The sequence below is a fragment of the Mustela putorius genome, unplaced genomic scaffold (assembly GCF_011764305.1).
Source record: "Mustela putorius furo isolate JIRA1106 unplaced genomic scaffold, ASM1176430v1.1 tig00000407_pilon_pilon_pilon, whole genome shotgun sequence".
NCBI classification, from domain to species: Eukaryota; Metazoa; Chordata; class Mammalia; order Carnivora; family Mustelidae; genus Mustela; species Mustela putorius.
In genome coordinates, this window is record NW_025421373.1 from 14,973,637 (window position 1) to 14,991,283 (window position 17,647).

At 44.0% G+C, this 17,647-nt stretch overlaps 1 protein-coding gene across 1 annotated transcript; it reads right to left on the minus strand.

Annotated features, from left to right (window-relative positions):
• Nucleotides 1-292: 292 nt before the first annotated feature.
• On the minus strand, nt 293-17,089 carry LOC101692077. Its single transcript, XM_045079428.1, has 6 exons — nt 16,966-17,089; nt 13,746-14,019; nt 13,293-13,448; nt 3,345-3,451; nt 819-899; nt 293-376 (listed from the first exon to the last, which is right to left on the minus strand). The coding sequence occupies exons 1-6, from the start codon at nt 17,087-17,089 to the stop codon at nt 300-302; spliced, it is 819 nt and encodes a 272-aa protein (XP_044935363.1). The 3' UTR covers nt 293-299.
• Nucleotides 17,090-17,647: the final 558 nt, after the last annotated feature.

The following is a 17,647-nucleotide window of genomic DNA, read 5'->3' on the forward strand; positions in this document are numbered from 1 at the left end:
AAGTCATACAATTTAGAGTCCCTATGAAAAGCAGAGAAGAGACGGGTAAAGAAGGATCAAGACTCTTCAGAGGGTTCCGTGTTTGTGTTGGGAAAGGATGTTTCACTTGAGGCATTTGTGAGTTTGGCTCAATAGCCTGGGGGGCGGGGCCCATGACTGACTTTCTGGGAGATTTCCAGGGACTCCCGTCTTCCTGGGCTTCCTGGCGGCCCCCGGCTACAGCCCCCCAGGCCTGGAGCCAGGGAAGTGTGTATTTTGGTGAAAATAAACACAGCGTTCCTCAGAGCTGAAGACTTCACTCAAAATTTTATTTTCACTTGCTCTGAGAAAAGCTTGGAGGTTTCCTTTCTTGATCTTAGTCTCAGGGCTAGGTATTCTGGAAAATATGAAGAAAGAAAAGTTATGCCTAGCCGGTAAAGGCCTCTAGGGAGGAAAAATAGTATGTTTCTTTTCATCTTCTTTTTCCCTGAAGAAAGCTCCAGGAAGCAGGCTTGCAATCAATCTCTCCAGCATTCCTGAGCCCTTGGAGAATGCACACTAGTCATTTTATAGTTGCACAAGAAATGTCATTTCGTCCAATACTGAACACCACAGAACCTGGTTCTGCATAAGATGTTAAAAGCAGGTGAACAACAAAACCGGCTGTATTCCTTTTTCCCTTCCTTCCTTCATTTGTTTAAATGAAACAATCAAGCAGCCACCCTTTGCAACATGATGGAGATCACAGCAGTGCGTACAGGGGAAACGTTTCATGAGCTCTGAGATCTAGGTCCCCAGGAACAAAGGCCTTGACCTCAGTCTGAGCCATCTGACTATACCTGCCTCAGACGCAGTTCTCATGGTTTTTTGAAGAAATCGGTCTTTTTCAGGCCCAGGCATTCTTCCCATCCTGCAAACTCCTGCAAACAAATATGTCGAAGGTCACAACAATGTGGATATACTTAGCACTACTGAACTGTACACTTAAAAATGGTTGAGATGGTAAATTTTATATTATGTGGGTTTTTTTTCTTTACCATCATAACATGCTTAAGGTCACAGAGCTAGGAATTGAGAGCGGTGGTTCCAAAGTCCCTGCTCTTACTCCCTACCCTGTATGACAATTCAGCCTTCAAGCTTATTTGCTCACATCATCTTATTTTAATGCATGGCACACCTCACACCATCACTGGATTTTCTAGGTGCTTCTTTATTTCGGTATTTGTTTATTATCTGCCTCTAGCACTAAAATCCAGGATCATGGCCCTCTTATTTCCTTCCGCAGCCTCAGCTTCCGGGCAGGGTAGCTTAAACCTTGGGAATCTTTTTCCCCACAATTCTGAAGCGAAAAGTCCAAGAACAAGGTATTGGCAGAGTTCGCCACCCAGCCTGTGGTCCTTTGTGATGGAAGCCCTGACAGACTCTACTGAAATCTTTGTAGTTACACAAACAGAATAAAAAGAATTTGCTTAAAACTTTAAAAAATCATCCTTTCATAGTAAATGTATTTTAACTCACCTACAAACAGTTTGGGGCAGGTATGTCCCCCACCACCACCCCACTGAAGGTTTGCCATCTCACAGCTCTTCGCTTGTACGAGAGACTTGTATTAGTACTTATTTTCGCTAACCAGAAGAAATCCAAAGAGGAGTTTTGCTTTTATGGAAAAAGGCAAACAGTGACAATAGCAGACAGCGTCCGTTTTGCAGTGAGTCTTGCAGAGGCGACACAGCCAGAGTGGCAAGTATGGTGCCACCGACGAGGTCCTTCCCTGACAGTTTCGCGCTTCGGAACTTTGAACTGTATCTTCGGCATCTCTCTGTTTTACCTTAATGTTATGTATCTGTTAGTAAGATGTGTTATGAGGTATGAGAAAAATCTAGAAGAGGTTATTTTGGGGGTCTGCGAATGCATGACCCCCAAATGTTTCCATATAAATTAATGGTACTTGCTTCCTCGCCTTACAATATTTTGGCTATCAAAGGTTTTACAGAAATGTTCTACTTTCGGATAGTGGGGGAAGCCTCTATATAAGTTTTTACTTCAGGAGTAACTTTCCGTTAACAAAAGATGTGCTTTGGAGAGAAATTAGAAAATAGACATAAGCAAAATGAAGAACTAGAAATCACTCATTATCCTCAACCAACTTACAATGTAGCACTAACAATCTATCTTTGCAGCTCTATACAGTAATGGTCCACAATGTTCTAGTGGATTACCAACTTTTCCTACATATTATCAATGTGACTTTAGTCAAGTCTGACCAAGTCAGAACCTCCATGGGCTCACCTGTAAAATGGGAATAATGGGAAGGTCTTCCCCGGGGTTTTCGTCAGTTATATATAACAAAGTATATATACCTCCCTCACTAAGTGCCTGGTACACAGTAGGCAAACAAAAAAATACTCTGTATATTTTTACATAGCCAGCCTATATTTTACCAAAATGGGTTTATTCTGCACATGCTGTTTTTGCAATCTGGCTGTTCCCATGTTTGGTATAGCTTCCTTACTAGCTTTTTCTAAGTGCCCCACACATAAGAATGCTTTTTTCTGGTCTCATGGTGTTTTTGTTTGAACAGCCTTTCTTCGGGCCTCTCGGTAGAGAGTTCCATGCCATTCTACGACTACTGGCCTTTTAGCAGACTCCTGGTGTTTGGGAGAACTTCCAAAAGCACAGTCAGGGTTGAGAACGCATTCGACTTTGAGACGTCGCCAGGCACCATAGAGTAAACAGCCCTGTTCCTGCTGACTCTGCATTTTGCTGCCAGATGCCTTACTTAACTTGTGGGGAGAGGAAACAAAATGGGGTTGTGAAAGGAAATGCTCTGGAGCCCACAAAATGGCAGTAGTCAAGGGCATGTTTGCTCCTCTGGCACTTTTAGTGGTTCCAAGGGTCAGCTATGCCCCAAGCCCACATGTCTGAACCAGAGCTAGGCTGCCACAGGGTGGAGGAGACCTATAGGCGGAGACTCCAGTAGGGCTGCCAAGGGTACCAGAAAACTATCCCCTCACTGCCCTTCTGCCGGCACTACCACCAAAAAGGAACCTCCTTCACCAGAAGTTCTGTCCACTGAGGTTTCCTAAAATGCAAAAACGCATCAGATTATTTAAACCTGAGTTCTTAGGATAAATAAGTTTTAAGTTCTTTCCCAAAGCGGTTCCTAATGGGGGAAGGGCAACAGCTAAAGAGAACACGTGGCATTTGAGGATAAGAAAGGCACCAATTCCACAGGGGAGGCTGGAAGTGAAGTCCTGTTTAGGTCCAACTGTGCAAGGACCAAGCTGTGCTGGGCTGGAGGGTGGCGTGATTGGTGCTCAAGGTCTCTTACAAATACCCTGCAGCTATCATGAGGAGAAGTCTACCTTCGTCCTGGACTTCACGATCTCTCCCAAGGACAGGCAGACCAAGATGGTGTCCATAGAGACAACTGGTTTTATCCAAGAGACACTTTGTGGAGTTAGCTTGGGCTCTACAGAAAACAGAAGGCAGAGAGTGCCGTGGGTGCCCACCCATCAGCAGCAGTTCTTTCTTCCAGTAACTCCATCCCACCAAGTCAGCTCAACAAATATTTGCCAGGTGTCTACTGTGAACAGGACATTGCATCAGGGTTGATCTGCCAAATGAAGGCAGTGTCCTGTATTTCGGAGCTCTCTCATGCAGTAGCTACCAGCCAGCTTAAGAACTGGAGGCTGTGAGGAAGTCAGCAACAGGAAGCCGGGCTGAGGAAACCCCATTCTTGTCCCCATACGCAAATGCTCTGCCCATCCACCCCCCACACTGAAAGGAAAGGATCACCATGATACCGCAGGTGATCCAGTAGGGATTTTCTGCCATCCAGCTTTTTTAAAGACAAAGAATCTCTCTAAGGATAAACAATTTAACATGGATCTTTAAATAACCCTAAGAAACAGATGTGACTGTTTATTTCGTAACAGAGAGATTTTGTGGAACAGTATGTTCAAGAATGTGGGCCAATGTCAAAATATTGCTGCAGCTGGTTACATACATTTTAATGCCTTTTTTTTTTCCTGATTTTTTTCTACCACAGTTTGGAAGCATAGAAAATTGTCAACATAAACTTTATGCTATGAAAGTGGCCCCAGTAGAACCCCTAAAATGACACAATTCCCAGAGTATTCCTCACAAGTACAACTAAGCAATCTTACTCACCTTTTTTTTTTAGGATGCCTGAAGACATGAGTTCATTTCTTCATGTAAAAAATGTACATTGCTCTGGCCGAATGGATCATGATGCCTCCCACGATTAGTGTCTCCTTCCAAAGGAAACTGCCACCTAGAGCCTTGTGCTCCAGGCCATCAGTCCCAATTCTGGCTACACATTAGAATCACTGGAGAGCTTTTTTTTTTTTTAAATATTTTATTTATTTATTTGACAGACAGAGATCACAAGTAGGCAGAGAGGCAGGCAGAGAGAGAGGAGGAAGCAGGCTCCCTGCTGAGCAGAGAGCCCAATGCGGGGCTCGATCCCAGGACCCTGGGATCATGACCTGAGCCAAAGGCAGAGGCTTTAACCCACTGAGCCACCCAGGTGTCCCACTGGAGAGCTTTGAAAACATGTCACTAAGCCTCCACTCCCACAGATTCCAATTCCAAGATTCTAATTCATTTTGGATGGGGTCTAATTATTAAAGCCATCACAGAAGATTCTATTTTGCAGACTGGATTGAAAACCGCTGTTCTAGACCATTCCACAGCCTGGAGTGGCCAGGCTAACTTTGATCCCACACTTCCTCCCCCATACACAATCATTTGGACCAATGTATAACACTTGGCCCAAGGACAGCCAATACCTAAGTTGGCCTGGGTCCTTTGAGGTGGCCTGGGTTGGGAGTTCTAAGACCATGCCCAAAGGTAGAGATTTGCTAGGAGAACTCATGGGATCCAGCACATAGGGGCACTCATGGCTAAGATGGCTGAGATTTATTACAATGACAGTAAGCATCAGCATCAGATCACAATGGAAAAAGACACAGGCAGAATCTAGAGAAATCCACGCACAGGCTTCCTATGCTCTCTTCTTCTGTGAGAGGACACACATGCTACTCTCTCCAGCACTGAAAAATGCAGTAACATGTGTATGGTGTTTCTGCCCAGAAGAGCTCACTAGAGACCCAGCATTCGACTTTTTTATTGGGGGATGGTCACATCTGCACTCCAAATTCCACATTTGGAACCACATTCCAAATTCCAGACTCCAAGAAGGAAAGCAGGTATTCAGCAGAAGTCACATTGTTTATGCAAACAGTCTAGGCACAGAGAACTACTCTTATCAGTTAGGAGAATATGGAAACACCCAGACACCTGTTAGCCGGAGACAGTCTCAGGCCTGCCCTATTAACTCCTTTCTGCACACAGACCAAAACAGAAGTGATAATGATTAGCTGGACTGATAAACTCTGCCTCAGGAATATGACTTGTGAAACAAGAATAGCCTCAGACTGGTAAGTTTGAGGGGAGAAATAACCAGACACAAAGAGAAACAAAGATAAGGGCATAAGAGTCACGGTGATGGCGACACTCTAATGAGGAGAACGAAGTCCAGTATTGAGAGTTCAACAAGATAACCCAGCTATGCGAACTCTTGTTGGTTCTTCTGCTTCCCAAACGTTGTTCTTCTTCTCTCCTTGAAACCTATCACTCCAGCCTCTCCTGGTTTTCCATGCATTTTTTTGTGTCCCTTAGAGTCACTTTTTAAGTTGACCCTCTCTACTGTGGTTCATCCTCCCTATAAACCCCAGTCCCTCAGCCAGAGTTATGTCTTGTTAGCTCTTTTAGCTAAAAGATATTAAGCCCACTCATTGCCTGATACTGACCCAGGACCACCTCAGTCATAGGCAGAGAAAGAGCAATCAGCAACAGCTTCAAAGAAGGGGGGAAGGGCGTGTGAGTTCATCGCCCATACTAGCCTTCCAAAGCCACGACTGTCATTCTGGGCAACATGCTGCCTTCCACATTAGTTGGACTTTTGGCTGAATTTGGTGATAACCTTCGCAGAAATGATCTAAGTTTTGGGCATAGAGACCATGAAGACTTGGTCTTCATAGGCCCAGAATAAAAACAACTGATGAGAACTGCGGTAGAGTTTCTAATTCTACGAACTTCTATTTATGTCTACTTATATCTTAGTTTCATCAGTTAATTTGTAGTTGGACATGTCTATGGACTTCAAAATATTTTGCTCAACATGGGACTTGAACTCATGACCCCAAGATCAAGAGTCCACATACTATACTGACTAAGCCAGACAGGCACCCCTCATAATCTTTTTAAACAGGGAAATAATCACATAAATATTCAGTTCAGATGCTGTGAAATTCAGGCTTTTAGGTCAAAGGAGTAAGTCCTTTACTAGTTTATCTCTCTCCATCCTTCCAGTGCTAACTTTCCAGCACATCCTTCCAGTCCATCTTTCCAGTGCTAACACTTTCTGTCACCATTATATATTCTTTCTATCACCAGTGGTTATTGATTCAAATAAATGATACACTCTTACACTTGGAAGAGACATTACAAATCATATGAAATTCAATCCTCTGGCTTGAAATTGAAAAGCTGTAGGCCCAGCAAGATTTATAGACTTATCTAAGGTCTCACAGCTGGCTTAAGCCAAAAAAGAATGAGAACTCTAATCTCCTGATTCACAGGGATTTAATTTATTGCCACTCCAGGGCTCTTCATCCTGGTTTTTTCCTGTGCAGTAGAATTCAGGTCCAGTACTGTGGGTAATTTCAGACTCTTTCTGCAGCTTTTATCTTTTCAAAGTCTGTTGTCACTCCCAGAAAATATTAACATTCACAAGGCTGTGGATCTGTGATTTTGCAATAAGTAAATAAGACTTCATTCTCCAGTGTGCTAATGTTTACAGACTAAGATCACATGTTCCTAAAGAACAGGAAGGTACTTTCAAATTTTGTGTTTTTGAGTCTCTAAGAACAAGTCAGCACAATGTGTTATTTGCTGGAGTTACACTTAGAAGAGAATTTAACATTTACTTTCTCATTTACTTTTAAGACTATGTCAAGGGACAATATTCAACTCAAAGAAGGTAGATGTTACCTGCATAACAACTTTACTCGGAAGTTGGGCATCAGTTAATCTATCAGTAATCAATGAAGAAGGACTGAGTTAACCACTGTTAATATCCCAACCCTGTCCCAGGGCTGAGTGTGATAGAGGCAAAGCAATACATTCTAAGATACTCTCAGAACATTTAAAATGCAGAAAAGCATCAAAAATGTGCTGAGACATATTTAAAATGAGAAACACTTAGCTCATACAGTAAATCTTACAGTGTCACCAGAACTCAAGTTGAGAGAGATCAGCAGATATAGGGCAAGCCCAATTCATATTTTCATATTCTCTGAACTTGGAAGTTATTAGATTAGAACCCCTGAAGTATAGTAGAAAATAAGCCAACATTGATATCCATCTGATTTTTATTTTTAAATCTTTCGTGCATATAATGAGTGTCTATTAAGCACATTTTTATGTGCCTAACAATTTGCTAGCCATTGCAAATGATTTAACCATGGGCATATTGCTAAAACTCTTTTTTATTTTAAGGTTTTTTTTTTTTTTTTAATGTATTTGACAAAGAGAACACAAGTAGGCAGAGAGGCAGGCAGAGAGAGGGAAGGAAGCAGGCTCTGCTGAGCAGAGAGCCTGATGCAGGGCTCGATCCCAGGACCCCGAGATCATGACCTGAGCCAAAGGCAGAGGCTTAGCCCACTGAGCCACCCAAGTTTCCCCATATTGCTGAAAGTCTTAATGCCTCAGTTTTCTTATCAGCAAAATATGAAAAATGGACTAGATAATACTAGGTCCCTTATAGTTTTTATGTTCTGGGAGTCTAAAATATCCAAGATGAAGAAATAATTCCTGCTAAGTTCTTACAATCTTTTGGAAGCAACAAGATCTGTGTGCGTGAAATATTTAAATAGGAATATCCGATTTTCAGGGGTTCTGTACCTTTTGCCCTCCTAACACACAGGAGGATTATAACCTGTTTCTTTCAGTGGCTTAACCACCTTTTTCCACAATTAGGAATCACTGGACTTGGTATTCAAATGAATAGAATAGTTGACAGAGGGACTAATGAGCAGAAATGGTTTAAAAATAAATAAATAGGGGTGCCTGGGTGGCTCAGTGGGTTAAGCCTCTGCCTTCAGCTCATGTCATGATCTCAGGGTCCTGGGATCGAGCCCCACGTCTGGCTCTCTGCTCAGCAGGAAGCCTGCTTCCCCTCTCTCTGTCTGCCTGCTGCTCTGCCCACTTGTGATCTCTATCTGTCAGATAAATAAATAAAATCTTTAATAAGTAAATAAATAAATAATTTTCTTCTTTCATTCAAGAAAGACTCAACCACTTACTATGTTCCTGTCGGGTACTGCAGATTAGAAACAAAACAGAAACCCAGCCCTTAAGGGACCTGAAGCATTGTAGATCAACTATAGGACAGGATAGACGACACGTATCATAAGACCTGACAGGCTTAAACACTAAACACCATTGGATGATGTAATTAGAATCCTAAAAGTATAGCAGGCATCCTAGTTGGTTTCATCTAGGGACTCCAACTAGTCGGTTTCAAAGAAACTCGGTTCAAGGTTCCCAGTTCCCCTACTGACTAACAATGGTAATAATACCCTTAGCTCATTTATTTTTATCCAGCATCATAATTAAGCTAGTTAACTATGTTCAATAGTTAAGGGGTTTTTTTGACACAGAATTTTACAGCCCACAAGTGAGTTTGTGAAAAAAGATTTTTAAAAAATTGGATGAAAAGTGACTTGAGAGTGATAATTTGTAGACGATAATAGAAGCCCTTTTTAAAAAGAAGAGTTTGGGGGCACCTGAGGGGCTCAGTCGGTTGAGTGGCTGACACTTGGTTTTTGGCTCAGGTCATGATCTTGGGGTCATGGAATTGAGCCCCATATTGGGCTCTACACTCAGCGGAGAGTCAGTGTGAGGATTCTTTTTCTCTCTCCCTCTGCCCCTCCCCCCACTGTGAGTGCGCGCTCGTGCTCTCTCTCTCTCTCTCTCTCTCTCAAATAAATAAATTAAATAAATAAGAAGAAGAGTTTGGCTGAGAAAGGAAGATAACATAAGAAGGTGGTAGCTGGAAGAAGACCTTGGGATAACAGAGATAGAACTTTTTATTTTGAAAGAAAAGAAACCCAAATATTCATCTTTCCTGTGATGTAGGCTCTAGTAGAGCCAAAGAAGTTGAAAAGACAAGAGAAAAAGAGACTATTGCACATTATGGAAATGGATACTGAAAACAGGAATTTGCAGGAATTTGCCTTCAGCAGATGACATGAGGAGGATGATTTTAATTATTTTATTTTATTAAATGCTCACTCTGCCCGGCACCGGGCATGTTTATCTTATTTTATTGTGACAAACTTAAGAGGCACATATTCTTTTTCTCTCCATTCACTCGAACCCTCTGTTCAAGTCTAAAGCTGAGATTTAGAAATTGTTAAGTAACATGGTAGGAATAGAACACCAATGTGAACCTGAGTTTCATACCAAAATCTGCCTCCCAACACCTATGTAAACAGAGGTAAAGAAATGAGACGAGGTGCAAATATTGAGACATCTGTAGATGTTGGGGTAGGAATCTGTGCAACCTTATGTTGGTCAGACTCCGTATTGACCATGAAGTATATGAAATTAACTACAGAGACAGAGGAGTTTGGACAAGGCGTCCAAGCTACAAAGGAAGGAATCAAATGACCAGGCCCAGGGGTAGGGGCAACATTCAATGGTAATTTTCCAGAATTAATGAAAGACTTTCATTTTCAGATTGAACAATCACAATGAATACTAAATTACAAAAGTAAAAATGAATCCAACCTAGACATGTCTGAGTGAAACTGCAGAACACGGTTGATAATGAGATAGATCTTAATAGTGATCAAAACAAAAAGATTACCTACAAAGTAAAAATCAAAAGTAGACTTCTCAACAGGAAAAAACTAAGCCCACAAAATAGAGAGAGTGCTGAGGAAACATGTCAGCTACATTATTATTCAAGAGGAGGAATAAAATTGAATAAAGGAAGTCTGAGAGTGTGTGCCATACACAATGAGTGGCATACTTTTTTCCAATAGTCTTTGAAGGGACCCCTGAAGGATGTACTTGGGGAAAAGGAACTGAACCAGAAAGAGTAGGAATCACAGAGTCAGGTAAGTACTCAGGTAAATATTCATTGACTCTTTGAAATAAGAACCATGACTGAAGGGGTGCCTGGGTGGCTCAGTGGGTTAAGCCTCTCCCTCAGCCTCAGGTCATGATCTCAGGGTCCTGAGATCGAGTCCCACATCGGGCTCTCTGCTCAGCGGGGAGCCTGCTTCTTTCTCTCTCCCTGCCTGCCTCTCTGTCTACTTGTAATCTCTCTCTCTCTCTCTCTCTGTCAAATAAATACTCTCTCTGTGTGTCAAATAAATAAATAAAATCTATTTTAAAAAACATGACTGAAGAGGGGGAATCTAAATAAACTTAATTTAAATGTAAATTAAAATATAAAAAAATGGAAGTTGGGAAGGTGATTATTCTGTTCTAAAGAATTCTAAAGTCATTGTTTCGACACTTTAGAGGATTTTGTTAACATAACTGTAATTTCAAAGTGAGAGAACTTTAAAATCACAGTTGGACGGGACTAACTGTAGGTGTGATTAATTTCTACAGACAAAAAGAAAGTTTGGAGTCTCTGGGTGGCTCAGCTGGTTAAGCGTTTGTCTTGAGCCCTGGTGGTGATCCCAGGGTCCCGGAATGGAGGACTTGCCCTGCACCAGGCTCCCTGATCATCAGGGAGTCTGCTTCTCTGCCCTTCCCTGCTCCACGCTCCTGAGCTTTTGTGTGCACTGTCTCTCAAATAAAGAAATAAAATCTCAAAAAAAGAAAAAAGATCTACAGGAAATATGACAAAATATTAATATTTGTTAGCTCCATAGGTAAGTGTCTAAAAATTACAATTAAATTTTTTTTAAAGAGTAAGCCTCTGGTGCTTTTAATTGACAGTTTTGACTTGATCACATACTCCATAATCACTGAACCGTCACTGAATAAGGAGGCCAGGCTAGCCGTACTCAGTTTTGTCTAGGTGGGGGCCTCTCTCCTGCAGAAGCAGAAGTAGAGGATATTTTCCTTCCTGATTCTGTGCCACGTCCCCTGCGGCCATATGAACTTTGAGCAGGTGCACCAGCCTCCTGGCAACAGTTTCAGCGTGTCCCCACCAGTCCCAGTGACCTCCATGCTCTAATTGGGGATTATCACTTAGATTCTCCTGGAAGAGTAATCTTAGCCTTTCAAAGTCCTTTCCAGGACTCTGTCCGTCTGCACGAATCATGTTCATGATCTGATTGGGCAATTGTCATAAAACCAATATACAGTGGGTCTGCATGGTCTCAGTCATGGTTTTTGTGGTTGTAAAGATAGATGTTGCCGGAGCCAAGCCCAGCTCTTCAGGACGATGAGAAACGGGCTGGCTCGCAGTCTTTGCCGACATGCCGGGTGTGTCCTCCTCCTGCTTGTCAACAATCCCAAGACTGGTCTGGCCAGAACATGGGACCAAGAGGAATAATACATTAGCAGAACAAGAGACCTATGCAATATCCAAGCTAGTTTTGAGTTCTGCTAGAACAGAAATCAAACTATTCCCTTTGCAGTAATGGCTTAGAGGAGAAAGCAATTTATTTAAAACAGGCTCTTCAAAAATTCATCCAGACCTCTTTTAAGGAAAAATAATTTACAGATGTACACTGCTGGTATAAACTACTTTCACTGTAATGGTATGTTCTCTCCCTTTTCTTTTTCCTTGTGTTCACGGCTTATTGAAATTCTTAGATCCTGAGTTTCTGGGTTTGTTTGTTTGTTTTTTTTAATTTTAATTTTTTTAAAGATTTTATTTATTCATTTGACAGGCAGAGATCACAAGTAGGCAGAGATGCAGGCAGAGAGAGAGGAAGAGAAGCAGGCTCATCGCTGAGTAGAGAGCCCAATGCGGGGCCCGATCCCAGGACCCTGGGATCATGACCTGAGCCAAAGGCAGAGGCTTCAACCTGCTGAGCCACTCAGGTGCCCCTGTTTTGTTTTTGTTTTTGTTTTAATCAGATTTGGAAAAATTTCAGCGATTATTTCTTTATTTTTTTGATCACCCTCGCCCCCCCAAGTTAAGCCCATAACAGATAATTGGGTTACTTGGTGTTGTTCCATAGCTCACTGATACTGTTATTTCAGCTTTTCTCCTTTCGCAGGAATCACTGTCCTCCTGTACAATCTGATGTCCAATATCTTAAAATCCTTGTTTCATATGTATTTTTAATCACTTCCAGAAGGAAGGTAAAACTGTCCCTGCTACTCCGTCTTGGCTGGAAAGTGAATCATCGAGAGTCAATTTCAAAATCCTTCTCAAAACAGTGTGGAAGCTTCTCTGTCCCAGAAGCCCTCAGAAGACATTTTCTTTGGGTTCATTGATCATTAGTGGTCTTATGTTCACCCAGAACCCGTAAGTGTTACAAGGAGAAGGGACTGTGATTTTTCTGCAAGGGTTGAACTGTGCATCCCACCACTAGCTCCGGCCATGGAGTTAACGTCTCTGTACGCTAGTGACATTTTGTGACAGATCATTCTTTGATGTGAGGGACTGTCCTGTGCATCGTCACACACTTAGAAGCATTTCTGGCCCACCCACGAGTTGTCAGAAGCACCTCTATCCCAATGGCAGCCACTGAAAATGTCTCCAGACACCGCCAGCCATCCTTGCACTGGGTGCAAAAGAGCAAAACTGGTCTCTCCTTCTCCCTGAGAAACGCTGTACCAAAAACTCCACGAGGAGCTGTGAATACGATTATGAATCATGGAGTGGTTACCGGAAGAAGGGCGGCTGACCACGGGGTCCATTGTGATGTACACATTATATGTTATGACCAAATTAAGGGTAACATGTGATCCCTAGGCACTAATAGTAAGCATGTTACAAGGAAGTTAGAGAATCAAATTAGGTGTGCATACAAAAGCACAATGTAAAGAAGAAAACCCTATAACACGTAGTATTGAACTGTTAGGTGTTCATCATTAGGTCAGAGCTGTACATGCTTTGTTTTTCTTACAAGACTTTAAGCTCCCTGTTGCGTAACATCAGCAGTGGGACTCTGTTTGCTTCCCGCTTAGATTGGGGCAGACGATTGTGAGAACCTGGTTTCCAGACAGTTTCCAGAGAACCTGGAAAGCTGAGGGAAATCGGAAGACCTTTGGGGGAAACATTATTCTGTAATAAGTATCACCTTGCGCTTAAACAGCAAAAGGATGTTCGCCCGGGTAGAAGTTCAGGTATTTGAGACCACGTAGGTGGTACCTGGTGTTTGAGAAGATGAACTCTGGTGCGTTTGGGCTGAGGCCCTGAGGCGCTGCCCACCTGATACGCTCTGATATTCTCCTCGCTGCGGGTAGGGAAAAACAGAGTTGGAGTAATTGTCTTTCCAGGAAGGAGGAACTACAGGAAAATAGACCTATATTTGTATATTGAGGAGGGGAGTAGAAAAGAAAGCAGCCCCTATTTCGGACCCTCCCTGGAGGCAGGACTTTAAGGAAGTCAAAGTTGTTTCTTTCCTGGGAAAATCCAGGTATAATTGCTCCGTATGTTGTGATGTGTGGAGGGATGAAGTGTGAAAAGTCCCCCTGCCTCTCGCCGCAGACCACACGCTGCGACCCTGGGGCCCAGAAAACACCCCTCTCACCCCAGCTCCTTGGCAGTTGTTGACAATCCCGGAGCGATAGAAAACGACAAGCAGGAAGGGTGACGTGCCCAGCACGCTGGCAAAGCCGGCAAGGGGCACGTCTGTGGTCTGGGATCGTGATGAGCTGGGCTCAGCTCCAGCCGTCCTCTGTCTTTGTAGCCGCTGTCAAGCACGGCTGTGACCTTGCAGACACACCGTGTGTCCGTTTGTGTAACGGCAGCCCGTCGAATTGTCCGGTTCACCTCAGCGGCAATCCCGTGCTCCTCCACTGCGCCTGCGTCCCATTCAACCTCCTGTAGACTCTCCCAGATAAAAATATGGTGAGAACTTTCTCTCTTCCTCCTTTCCTCCTTCCTTCCTTCATTTCTTCCTTCCTCCCTCTCTCTCCCTCTCTTTCTCCCTCCCTCCCTCCCTTCCTAGTTTTTTCCTTTATTTTATTTTGTTTTACTTCATATGTCCCCTATGTCCTTCACGTGCAGAACATCCTGTCAAGCACTGTGTCCTCCCCCTCCCACAGCACACCCCACCCCCTTATCCAGGAGCACAGGGAGCTTCCAAGAAGTAAATGAGGAGAGAGACAGAGCAAGAACTCTAAGAGTCCACGAGCACCACCGCCTGCTTGGTCCTGTTCCAGCAGGAAAAGCCAGCTTTTCCATCTCATGGGCACAGGTCCACCCTCTGGGGCCCAACCAGTTTGTTCTGCAAAGGCTTTGAAACCCTGCCAGGGTATGTTGTTTAGACGGATTCCTGCCTTCAACACACACTGTCCTGAAACCAGCCCTGAACCAAAACCCTTAGACCCCTGCATTGAGCCTAGAATCCTCCGTCCTCCTGGTGAGATCTCCAGGGGTGTCCACGAGTCCAACAGAGTCTCCTTCAGGTTTCCCTCACCTGCCTCACAGGGAGGCAGTGTTGCTCAGTCCCATTCCTTTCTTGTAAGGAGGCCCGATCTCTGTGCAACGGGTCTCCCCTTCTCCAGAACTCCGCAAGTTCAAGCCGGGGAAAGGGCTCTCTTCGTCACACCAACAGTGCGGATCCCCTCCTGGGATATCAGTGCATTCTACTCTCATGATGAGGAGGCCATTCAAGTGATGTCATTCATTAAAGTGAAACAAATGTCTACACCAAGGTGATTTTCTATCTTTGTATAAATATGGAATTTGCTCACATAATATTTTAAAAAATTCTGCTTCAGAGACTCACCCCCCTTACTCAGAAACTTCGTCTTACTGAGAGAGCTAAAAGAATTCCTACGAACATATATGGGTAGGTGGGAGACATCACCCTGCTTTTGCTTGCTTGAGTACAGAATGAACATTGTTCGACATCAAGACCTTCTAACAGGCCCCCACTCCACAGAATCCCAAGCTCCCTTTAAGTCCTCCATAGGGCTTAAAGTCTTACCATAAATGAGTAACCAGCGTTCTCCCACCCACCCTGCTGGAGTGCGTAAGGTTCCCTGTCCTTCCCCACCCAGCCCAGGGCCTCTCCACCTGGGGGTTGTTCCTACTTACAGGGCCTCAAAGGCTGAGTCCAGAGACTCACAGTTTGGCCTTCTTTTCTTGTCCTTCCTGGGAGTGACTGAGGAATAAAAACTAGGGAGGAGGCATGCCAGAAAGTGGAAGTTTCTCATTTAGATCTAAAACATCTCTGTCCTAGGGGAGGCTGGGACTCTTGATCTCAGGGTCATGAGTTCAAGCCCCACATTAGGTGTATGGATTATGTAAAATAATCATAATCATAACAATGTAATAAATAAAAATAAAATGCCTTCATCCTAGTAAATAAGCCCTTCACAAACTACCAATCAGAAAAAATGCCAGTACCTTTGGCATCCAGCCCATTGCCAAGCACACAGTAGGCACTTGTTCAATACGGAGTAAATGGTGAAATCTACGCATTTCCATGTGTTTCTGACTTCGGCAAATGTCATCCTGCTTTTTAATCACAAAACATGTTACATTCCCATATTTGTACTTTAATAGGAAAATCTTAAGGCAAAACAAAACATTATTGCTGTGAAATGCCATGGGTATTTTATTTATTTTTTTTAAAGATTTTATTTATTTATTTGACAGAGATCACAAGTAGGCAGAGAAGCAGGCAGAGAGAAAGGAGGAAGCAGGTTCCCCACCGAGCAGAGAGCCCAATGCAGGACTCAATCCCAGGACCCCGGGATCACGACCTGAGCCGAAGGCAGAGGCTTCAACCCACTGAGCCACTCAGGCGCCCACCACGGGTATTTTAATAATAAGATTTCCACATTGGGTGGCACCTGGGTGGCTCAGATGGTTAAGCGTCTGCTTTTGACTCAGGTCATGATCTCCAAGTTCTGGGATCAAGCCCCAAGGCTCCCCAAGGGGAGCCTACTTCTCCCTCTCCCCCTGCTAGTCCCCCGGCTTGTGCTCTCTCTCTCTCCCCAATGAGTAAATAAAACCAGTCTTTGCCACTGACCTCACCATATCCAGGAATTTCAGAAAGAAGAGGAATCTGTTGACAAATTCTTTTTCTCCACTTCCCAGTTAGCTGCTCATACCCATGGCCTCCCTCACCCCAAGTCAGTGATCAAAGGACCTGGGGCAATCCAAAGCGGAAGAGCGGTGATTTCATCATCTCTTTGCTGAGAACCTGCTGTTGCTAGACACAGTTCTAGGTGCTTTCAGTGGACTATCTCAAGGAACGCTCAGAATGCTTAGGGACCCGAGTTATTTCCTTTTCACAGGCAGGGAACCCGAAAATTGAGTAACCTGCCCAAAGAACACGCCAACGTTGTACAGTGGCGGTGTGGCGGATACAAACGGAAACAAGCAGGAAAGGAGGAGGATGTTCATTCCCCCATCCTAGTGGTGGGACAACCGAGCCAAAAAAAAAAAAAAAAAAAAAAAAAAAAAGCAAGAAACGAAAAGAAAAAAGAAAAAGCCACGGGCAAGAAGACACAGGTGCCCCGCAGCTGCTCCCTGCCCGTCTTCCTTCCCCACCCCCACCTGCTGGGGCCCAGAGGCAGGGGCGCCCTGCCCTCCTCCCTCTCTGACAGCCCCAGCTACCTGTTTTCCCCTGGCTCTTCTTCGACCCTTGAAGGCTAAATGGGTTACCACAATGCAAAGGAGAAAAGAGAAGGAAGCTGTGGTTTGGCATTTAGTCCAAACCACATTCTTCTATCCAGTTTTTTCATTGATAATACTGGTACTTTCAACCTCTGATTTTTTAAAAAAAAATGTACCAGTCCCACAGTCATGAAAAGAACACCAGCCAGCCTTGCTATCAGCGTGCTGGCTCTGATTACTCGCTAAGGAATCTCCACAGACGGCGTAGAGACCACTCGGGGGCTGTTTCCTCAGGCACATGGCGCCTCCTTCTTCTCAGTCCCTAGTGACGAGGAGCGCCAGCTCTGCCCACACCAAGCAGCCCAGCGGCTGGTGGGAGAGCTGCCCTTATCCTCCTGCGTAGGCTTACTTGTTTGTTCAGCAACATGGATGTCGATGTGTGGTTTGCTGACCGTGGGGCCCCTGGCCCCTCCATCCTCGCCAGAGGAACCTTCCCTGGTATGCCTCAACAGCGCCCCTCTGGGAAGTGTCTCAGGCAAATGAAAACACAGCAGCTTCTGAAGACAAAGTCAGACTGTGTTCAAACAGACCTTTCTGATCTTTTTGTATTACTTACTTTTCAGTAAGGAACTTGTAAATGCCATCTCTGTCAGGTTTTGCATGGCCAAGGGAGCCCACAGGGTCGGTTCAAATCTCTCGGCCTTCCCAGGGACTCTGATGGGGAGGAGGATTGCCAGTCTATGTGTTAGCGCCTCCTTTCCCTTTCCCTTGAAGACTTGTTCTGAGAGCGGGTCGATTAACCACTTCCTTTCTATCTCAATGAAGTGATTTTTTTTCAAATTCTTGGAAAAATCAAGT